At 46.4% G+C, this 10,512-nt stretch overlaps 1 protein-coding gene across 1 annotated transcript; it reads left to right on the forward strand.

Moving 5' to 3' along the window:
- The first annotated feature begins 7,981 nt into the window (after positions 1-7,981).
- Positions 7,982-9,490, forward strand: LOC142246779 (E3 ubiquitin-protein ligase TRIM62-like). The gene has a single exon (XM_075319830.1). It carries the CDS (start codon positions 7,982-7,984, stop codon positions 9,488-9,490), a length of 1,509 nt encoding a protein of 502 aa, XP_075175945.1.
- The last annotated feature ends 1,022 nt before the right edge of the window (positions 9,491-10,512 follow it).

Consider the following 10,512-nt stretch of genomic DNA (forward strand, 5'->3'; position numbering starts at 1 on the left):
CTCCCCTCTCCTCAACGCGCAAAATGGTACACTGTGAGTAGATACTGGGTTATTGGCGGGTTTCCACTGAACTCTGAGAGAGCCTTGCCAGCTGATGTTTTCTGTGCCTTGTTTGGTTGGTTGTTTGTTTGTTTCTCTGTGTTTCTCTGCCTCTCCGTGTGTCGCGTGTCTGCTCTCCTGCGCTTTACTTCTGTGCTGTTGTCTTTGCTGGTTGTTATAGATCCCATACATCAGTGAGTGTTGAAAGGGAGTAGTGTACCTGCTCTGTCCAATGGATGTGATATTCACTGCCCTAGTGTTAGTGGGAATAGCCCTGTTTGCCATTGCTATTGGATATAGAGTGTATCTCTGTTACAAGAAGGGTAACCCAGCACCATTCAACATTCTCAGCCCCCTCTGAAGTTAGGACACCACCTTTCAGTAGGAATACAAATAAGGAGTTAGTCTCTAGGTATCTCCAGGAAAGGTGGTTCTAGACCTCACCTTAGGTAGGAATACAAAAGGAGTTAGTCTCTGAGTATCTCCAGGATAGGTAGGTTTAGTCCAAAGGACGTTCAAGGGTCTAAAAGCTGAAGAAGATAGAAGAAGAAGAATGGGGCAAGGAATATCAAAAGACAGAAGAGCTGGATGCACCCTGCAACATCTCATTACGTGTTATCATGGCAAAAGAACAGCCAGTCAGTCCAAGGAAGTTTTTTAAGACATTTGGATTGAAGGGGAAGGATCAATTGGATCCCAACAAATGGGACACAATAACAGCTACTAGAGCAGGAGTGATAGCAGATAAATCATGGACTGAACTAGTCAGAACTCTTTCTGACATTGCAAAAACAGCCCACGATCAAAGTTGGATATATCATGAAGAATCAGACACATGGGAAGAAGGCTAATAAGGAACAGCAGCTTGCTCCATACCTGTCAGCTACTCCTGGAACAGCTCCAAAAATAGCAGGATCCCCGGAATGGACCTGCACAAACTGTAGCCAACAAAATCCGGACTGGAGTGAAACATGCCTAGCCTGTGGAGCCCTACAGCACAAGCTACAAGCCACAGCACCAGTGCCTCTTTATCCCGTAGTGGAAAGAAGAGTCCTGATAAGACCACCTGTTAATCCACAAATGTCAGCTCATTTTACTACAGATTGATGCAGTCATTCGCAGATGAAGGGCTGGACTTACAAGCAGGTGCAATAAGTCGCCTGATGGTAAGATCCTTCATGGATGGAATACATGCACCTCTGGCAGAAAGATTGAAAGCGTGCTGCCCAGAATGGAGGAACATGGAAGACATAGATCTTCTAGTCAACAAAGCAAGTGGCTTAGAAACCGACGCAAAGGATAAAAGGAGCAACAAGAAAGTTGTCATAGCAGCAGTGGACGGTCAGCCAGAAGGTACAAGAAGGAAGGCACCGACCTGCTACTATTGTGGAGTCAGAGGACGTGATCAGAGACTGTAGAAAGAAGAAGAGGGACACTCAAAACCAACCCGAGAGTCAGGAGGAGAAGACTGCCTGACTTGCGGCAGCACGGGATAGGGATGCCAGAGGTCCATTTATACACATCCCCCTTCACATTGGCAACAAGGGAATAAGAGCTTTGGTGGACTCAGGAGCCTCACGCTCCTGAACCCCAGGAACCTAGTGCCTGAAGGATCCATCTCCTCTGAAGCTACTGTAGTATCCGGAGTTGATGGACAAGCCCAGATAATCTCAATAATACATTCACTGAAGGTGAAACTGGGACCATACATGTTCGTGTCTAAATTCTTAGTGTCCCCCCTGGGTGGAGATGCCCTAGTGGGAGAAGATCTACTATCAAGACTACAAGCTCAGATTGTCTACAATGAAGATGGATCTGCTATCCTGCAAATTCTAGAAGATATCCCAGAAGAAATCCTGTGCACTCTCCAGATGATAGAAGACCAACCAGAATCTGAAGTTACACATGAAGTAAACACGGACCCAATACTTCTACAAGTTCCTGCAAAACTCTGGTCCACATCAAAAAATGACCTCGGCACACTACCCGTGCCCACAGGAAAAGTTTCAGTCAAGCCTGGAATTACGCCACCGCAGCTGAGACAATCCCCCCTCCCGCTACCTCTCGCAGTACATCTACCAGTACGTGGATGATTTACTACTGTGCTGCCCTAGTGAAGAGGAATGCTTACCTTTCTGGCAGAAGTAGGATGCAAAGCGAGCAGAGATAAATTGCAGTTCTGCAAAACGAGGGTCACTTTCCTGAGTCATTGCCTTTCTGCGGGACAAAAACACCTCAGCCCGGACAGACAAGAAGTTATCAGGAAAGCAAGCATTCCTAGAAATCTCAAACAACTCAGAGGATTTTTAGGGCTAATATCATTTTGCAGACAGTGGATTCCCAATGCATCGCTACTCATGCAACCGCTGTATGATTGCACAAAGAATGTTCCTTTCTCCCTCACAGAAGAAGCTCGACAAAATTTTCAAAAGCTCAAGGAACTAGTGATTGATGCACCTGCTCTGGCACTACCAAACTATGATCTCACCTTCAATCTGTTCGTAGCAGAGCTTCAAGGATTTGCCGTAGGAGTACTCACCCAGAAGACGGAAAAACATCACATAATCGGGTACTACTCCTCTCAACTCGACAACGTCACCAGAGCAGCACCAACCTGTGTCCGTGCCGTTACAGCGGTTTCAAATATACTGAAGAAAGCATCTGAAATCTCACTCGATTTCCCGACTACCATCCTTACCAGCCATGACATCTATGCTGTTCTCAATCAAGTGCAGTTGAAACACCTCTCCATGGCAAGACAAGTCAGACTCCAGTGCACGCTGTTGCTACCCCCAAACATCTCATTTGCTCGAGTTACAAGTCTAAACCTTGCTGATCTGCTGATCTTTACAAGTTTAGAAGGGGGGACAGAAGAGAGTGACAAACGTACCAGCGCACCATTTGATCATGATTGTCAGGAACTCATTGAACATGAGGCAAAGCCCCTGCACAATATTCAGGCAACACCGCTTACAAATCCAGACTTTGAACTTTTTGTGGATGGTAGCAGATACGCTGATGAAGCAGGCAAGTTCCACACCGGATTTGCAGTAGTGACTCTATATGCAGTCCTAGCCAAACAACAGCTACCTCCACGCATATCTGCTCAAGAAGCAGAACTTCTTGCTCTCATCTGGGCAATTGAGTTTCTGGAAGAACGAACAGCGAACATCTACACGGACTCAGCCTATGCACACGGCATTGTGCACGATTTTGGCATCATCTGGCAGACTAGAGGATTCCTCACAGCAACAGGAAATCCTATCAGGCATGGAGCCTCAGTGAAGAAACTAATGGAAGTAGCCTTGATACCAAAACAGCTAGCAATCATAAAGGTTGCTGCCCACACCAAGGCTCAAACACCCGAGGCAAGGGGAAATCGCTTGGCCGATCAAATAGCAAAACAAGCCGCCTTACTCCCTTTGAAGGAGACGGAAACAGTGTCAACGACGGAGGAAGAAATGCAGAACCTCTTTGAGACACAAGAAAACACCTCTGAGGAAGAAAAGGCCGGATGGCGGGCCAAGGGGGCAGAAAAGGTGGAGGGGATTTGGCGCCTAAATGGACTTCCCGTCCTGCCACGCAGTTGGTTCCCTGCCATTTTCCAAGTACTCCACTATCCCACACACAGTAGCACAAACTCAATCATGAACCAGATGCAACCATATTGGGTAGCCCCCGGCTTCAGACAATACGCCTCCCAGAGAATAAAGGATTGTCACATCTGTCAACAACACAATCCAGGCCAGCTAACTAAAACCCCGCAAAGACACATGCCAAAGACGTTTGCCCCATTTCAAAGAGTACAAATAGACTATATACAGTTGCCAAAACATGGCATCTACGAGTTTGTACTTGTCTGTGTAGACCTCTTCTCAGGATGGCCAGAGGCCTACCCTGTCAGCTCAGCCACGGCCCGAATTACAGCAAAGAAATTGGCCTGTGAGCTGGTACCCCGGTTTGGACTCCCTGAAGTCATAGAGTCAGACCGAGGAACTCATTTCACTGGACAAGTTTTCCAGAACACCTGTGCCCTGTTAGGCATTCAGTCAGCCTTACACACACCTTACCACCCACAGTCATCAGGGAAAGTGGAAAGGTTAAATGGAACTCTAAAGCTCAAACTAGCCAAGGCAGTGGAGGAGACTGGTAGACGATGGACAGAATGTCTCCCCATAGCTCTTTACTCTATAAGGACTACCCCGCAGGGAAAGCACAGGCTCTCACCCTTTGAAATACTCTTTGGTAGTGCCCCCAGATTAGGATGCTACTTCCCGCAGGAGTTACACCTGCAATGTGATAGCCTAACGTCTTATGTTGTTTCTCTGCAGAAGAGACTAACTGAAACCCATCAAAGGGTCTACTCTTCTCTACCTGATCCTGATGCTGTTCCAGGAACCCACTCCCTAAAGCCTGGTGACCGGGTCTACCTAAAGAAGCACGTGAGAAAGACCCTTGAGCCACGATTCGAAGGGCCTTTGACTGTCCAGCTGACCACTCCAACCTCCGTCAAACTTGAGGGGAGATCGATATGGGTCCATGCCAGCCACTGCAAGAAGGCCTAATACCGCTGATAAGTATTTCTATGTGTACTCCCTTTTTGGGGCTTTCTACACCACGGCAGAATTCATTTGAGACCCATCATGAAGTGTTAGCTGAAAAAACTTGAGATCACAGACTGCTGGATATGTACACACGCACCTGTAACAGCCTCTTCCATGCGATACTTAGCCATACCTGTCCCAATAAACGAAGTGTTTCAATGGGGAGGCTGTTACAACAGACTATCAGTAAATGACACCAAGTGTTACTCTGTTTACTAGTTGCTTATGTAGTGTTCAAGTTGCTAATGGCTTTGTTTTCCCGCTGCTTGAAGCAATGTAGATGCAATGATTATTCAGCACCCATATGAAATCACTAATATGCCTTTTTTCTCTTCTCTACTCTTTCCTCTAGAAATCACCTTGGCGTATCATGATGAGACTCCTATCGAGAGGCATGCAGGCAGTCCTGGGTGACGGATGTGAGACGACACTCCCTGAGCACACCCGCGGCTCAGAAAGTATCTGGAGGATAGCCTGCTCGCTCTATAGTCCACAGCTTCTCGATGGCCCCCTGTCCATCAATCACGCCAATAGGGGGGATTGTGAGGAAAGAGTTAACCTTTTTCACTGACTTAGAAAATAATAGAAATTCATTCTCCCTGGCAATATCAAACCAGACTTACTTGTGTAATAAACTGTGAGACCAACTTCAAGGATGCAGAATGTTTTGACTTAGAGACGACTGAAAAACATCTTGTTATGGAAAAAGAAACGTCATAGACTGTTATGGGAGTATAAGTCATTATATTAATTTCTCTTGCTGGGAATATGCAATCCACGCCTTAATGAATGTAGATTAATGAATATGTATGTTGCATAGTTACGCCCTAATCAACTTTGTATAACTTTGAAATGTAAACAAAATAATACAGTCTTTCTATTCGGAGCCGCACGTCTCCTAGCCTTTACGTGTATAACGGTGTCTGCCTGTTTTCATTGAAGGCTAAAGGGAGGGCAGAGGGGGGTCACCGGTACCCTCTCTGCATTCGGACATCGCTGGCAATAGCTGTGACTGTTAGGTCAACCTAACAATCTAATCCCGTCCTGTGTGATACGGTCTGTTGAGCTGTGTATCTAATCCCCTCCTGTGTGATCCTGTCTGCTGAGCCGTGTATCTAATCCCCTCCTGTGTGATCCTGTCTGCTGAGCCGTGTATCTAATCCCCCTCCTGTGTGATCCTGTCTGCTGAGCCGTGTATCTAATCCCCCTCCTGTGTGATCCTGTCTGCTGAGCCGTGTATCTAATCCCCCTCCTGTGTGATCCTGTCTGCTGAGCCGTGTATCTAATCCCCCCTCCTGTGTGATCCTGTCTGCTGAGCCGTGTATCTAATCCCCCCTCCTGTGTGACATTACTAAAAAAATGGATGACCATAAATCAAGCAGTTGGGTCATGCAGAACAGTCCATGTGAAAGCCTTGGATGTGCCTAGTGCCCCATCTTCTCCCACCCTTAGGCTATGTGCCCACGGGAGCTTGCATCTGTGGATTTTGCCGCGGAAAACCTGCAGATTTTTCTGGATTTTCCAGCTAAATCCGCAGGTTTTAGCATGTACAGTCACTCCCCATGTTATCCTATGGGACATGGGGAGTGCTGTGTCCACGCTGCGGAAAGTGCAGCTGCCGACTATGCTGCGGATGTAGGCATCCGCATGTATAATTGCATGTCAATTATTCATGCGGAATTACCTGCGGATGTCCCAGCCCTCCGCTATGAGATGAGAGGCCGGGACGTCCGCAGGTAAGCCGCATGAATCTCCGCATGTTTCCCGCAGCTATTCCGCTGTAATCTAGCAGCTAAAAAGCGGACGCCGGCGGGCAGCTGCGGGAAACATGCGCTCGTACCTGCGGATACATCCGCAGGTACGAGTGCCCGTGGGCACATAGCCTAAGGCAGCGAGCCCACGATCAGCGGTTCAGCTGCATTCAAACTGCTGCGTTGTTCAGTACAAGCACAGTGGACGAGATTTCTAGAAATCGTGTGCTGCCTGTGGCATAAACTGACCTGCGGTGCGGCTTTGTGAGCCACAAATTGTCAATTCTCTGCTGCGGCGTCGCAAGCTTTCTCCATAGGGAGAACACAAGCGAGAGACCACAACTGCCCGGATCGTGGGCACGAGCAGCCGCCGCCTCCTGCAGAGGAGACTCTCAGGGCAGGACCCGCCGTGTCCAGGATGCAGTGGGTTCTGATTGTGGGCACATAACAGGTGCAGTCCACAGCTTGCCCTATCCAGGATAGCCTGCTCTCTCCCTTAGTGCGTACCAATACGTTTTTTCAGTTAAGATTTATAAGGCGACCGTTTATGGCAAATTGGGCACAAGGGACATCAAAGTCATTCACAATCACAGGGACTGACCGCACGAAGCTGGATATAACGGCACTGTGTAAAGGGTGATGTCGTTCTGATTGACCTAACTGCTTGATTTACTGTCATACAAAAGAAATCGTGTGAACATGGCCTAAAGGTGAAATGGGAGTTGGCGCCTCCTGGAGGCCAATCAGTGGTGGAAAATTGTCTTAATGTGATAAATGACTGCAGTGGCCTCCTGTGCTGTGACTTGCTCTAAAGAGATTGAACGTCCTACTGAGGTCACTGATTAGCTGCAGCGCCATTGACCTGTCATCAGAGTAGAAGCAAATACCAGACACCGGAAGCAGCAGCAGAGACTCATGGTGGACTTGGTGATGGTGAGCAGTGATGGCAAGAAGTAACTAGGGTGGAAAGTGGCAGACTGGCTCTTCAGGAGAAGGAGAGCGATCGTACTCCAGGATTAGGGTTAAGAACAAAGGAGCTGCTTCGATAGTGGGGACCCTGAAACAGCGAAGAGAAGAGGGGGACGGAGGTAAAGTGTAGGCCAGAGTTCGGAAGTTTGGGTGAAGGAATATTGAGTTTTCCAGTCCCAAGTAATTATATGTTTGGAGAATAGAGAGCTCATAAGTGACATACAGTAAGAGCCTGTGGAGGAAAAGGCGCAATAGGGTCTTACCAGGTAGGCAGGAGAAGAGGTGAAGAATGTACTCACTTATAGGGGTTGTTTAAGGTCACAACACCTAGAGAAGAATGTAATGGTGGAGATGGCTGCAGCACTGGGGAGTCAAGCAGATAAAAAAAAAAAATAATCAAGAGACCAGTTGTCGTCGCTGCGCTTGTCACCACTCCAAAGACGAAAATTAAATCCTCAAAGTCTTTATTAGAGGAGCTGATATAAGTCAACGCGTTTCTGGGGTCACAGCTCCCTTCTTCAGGACAAAATGGCACTGACAAGGATAGTCAAATCCTATCCTTGTAAATTTATATTTGGAGTATGTTTGGTATTAATCAGTCTTTCTTCCTTTTCCAGAATGGAATACCCCGGAGACAAGCTGGACTGCTCCATTTGCCTGAGCCTTTATACAGATCCCGTATCCCTGAGATGTGGACACATCTTCTGCCGCTCGTGTATTGTGAGTGCGCTGGATGCCCAGGAGGCGGCTGGAGTGTATTCCTGTCCTGACTGCAGAGCACAATATCCGGAGCGTCCGGCCCTGGAAAAGAATCGGAAGCTGAGGAACATAGTGGAGCGTTTCTCATCTCCTGAGCCCGAAACAGAGGAGACCGGAATCTTCTGCTCAGAGTCTCCTGTTCCAGCTGTGAAATTCTGTCGGTATTGTGAGACGTCCGTATGTGACGACCCCCTGACAGCACATGACAACACATTAGATGACATAGTAAAACCCCCTAGATCTTTTGCTTGCATAAAATGTCCTCTCCATAAGAAGGTTCTGGGTTATTACTACCTGCAGGATGTTTCTTGTCTGTGTGTGTCTTGCTGTAGGGTTGGCGACCACCAAGGACACCAGAAGGAACTTCTAGATGAGGCTTCTAAGAAGGAATATGTGGATGAACTAAGCCCACAAAAAGCAATTCAAACAAGAATCCGGACTCTACAGGATCGTACGAGAAAGATCCATGCGAAAGGCTCAGGTAAAAGGAAGAGCATTAATAGGAGATTTATGGACATTATGAAACAACTGGAAGTAGCAGAAAAAAGAGCACTAACTGAGGTCTTCAGGCAGGAGGAGAAGATTGTGATGCAGCTATATAACCTGATCCAGAAGCTGGAAATACAGGAGAAAAAGCTGTCCAGGAAGATGCGTCGTGTCACTGACCCATTTAGGCTCTTACAAGAAACTTACATTACAGAGGGTAGTCTTGGTGGTGAGGGCGACACAGGGGGAGATGGTGGAGAGGTCGGTTATGAGGAGGATCTGGATGAGGTTCTGATCTCACTGACCTTAATCCGACCGATCAGGGATATTGTCACCAGTATAACATCAGATCTCGGGGTCCCTGTCACAAACATATTTCTGGATGTGGACACGGCTCATAGATGGGTGAAGATATCAGAAGATCTGAAAACGGCAACAAGATCTGAAGAACAGGAGAGGCCAGAATCATCAGGAAGATTTGTGGATTACTCCCAGGTGTTAAGCAGATGTGGCCTCTCCTCAGGACGACATTACTGGGAGGTGAAGTGGAACCAGATAGGATTATGTGGCATTGGAGTATCATATCCCAGTATAAAAAGAGAAGGAAATAAGTCGAAGATTGGACTGAATGATAAATCTTGGTGTTTGGTTTTGTATGATGGAGAATATGGAGTATGTCTCAACTCGCATATACTAACCCTCAATGTAATCCAAAGATGTCCAACACTTGGCCTGTTCTTAGACTATGAGGCCGGGCGTCTGTCCTTCTATGAGCTGTGTGACCCCATAAAACACTTGCACAGCTTCACCGCCTCATTCACTGAACCCCTACATGTTCTCTTCTATGTGACTGATGGAGCCTCTGTAACAATAAGAAGCTGAGGCCGAGATTTAATGTTAATGGGTGACTTGTCCAGTTGCTGACCGTTCATAATTAATGGGATCCGTCCATCTCATTAAGTGGTGGTAAATGGATAGGATATGCCATAACGTGACTTTCTTAAGGCTTTCCACGATGTGTATTTTCGTGCACTAAAAAAACCCGGTGTATTAGATTAACTTCAAACTGCATGGGATTTCTCGATTTCACCGCCACTGCCTTTAAAATATGGGAACTGACCGGCGCCGCAATTTTGAAATCCACAACCTAAAAACGTATCTTCTGGTAAATATACGTTTCTTTGTGGCTTTTGCCCATAGACTTCAACAAGACAAAGAGTCTGCAGATAAAAAAAACAAAAAAATCCCCCACACTGTTCTGCATCAGAAAAAAACGCATATAATCCGTACATATAATTAACAGGAAGTTTTCATAGCCGCAGTTTTTTATTTAAGATGTGACCTAATACAAATGCCCTGAAAAGACACAAATAACCTAATTTATCAAATAGGAGCAGTAAATCTGCAACCGGAGAGTCTCAAATCCTCATTGTGTGAACAAGGCCTAAAAGATTGTGGCTGCGCTCATGGATTTACTCCGGTGACTCTAATTCTCGGAATCGGGAGATCTTCACCCATCACAAATTGATAGTATATTGTAGCTACATGTACAAGCTTTATAAGATGGAAAAGCCCTTTAGGCCTCAATCATTTGTATGTGATGTTTATCGTATATAAAAACATGGACTGTTGATCAGTGTCGGGTTTACCATCTGTGATCATCTCCGATCCTTTACAGTGTAATCATGTACCGCGCACTGATGCCATCTTTGTTTTTTGTTCCTCTTCTAAATTTTTTACGGACCATTCAGTCTGCAAAAGACATGGACAGGTGACTTGTGGATATCTAAATGAGGCCCATAATGTCCATAACATTTCTAGAGGACTAGAGAATGTCTGTTTCCTTATTTTACTGATTTTTTTTTTTTTTTTTTTTTTTTTTTTCTTCTAGGTTAGCGTGTAGT

The sequence above is a fragment of the Anomaloglossus baeobatrachus genome, chromosome 7, assembly GCF_048569485.1.
Source record: "Anomaloglossus baeobatrachus isolate aAnoBae1 chromosome 7, aAnoBae1.hap1, whole genome shotgun sequence".
Taxonomy (NCBI): domain Eukaryota; kingdom Metazoa; phylum Chordata; class Amphibia; order Anura; family Aromobatidae; genus Anomaloglossus; species Anomaloglossus baeobatrachus.

Bases quoted from the DNA above. Each gene is read 5' to 3' on its own strand.
- LOC142246779 (XM_075319830.1), top strand. From the start codon at position 7,982: ATGGAATACCCCGGAGACAAGCTGGACTGCTCCATTTGCCTGAGCCTT.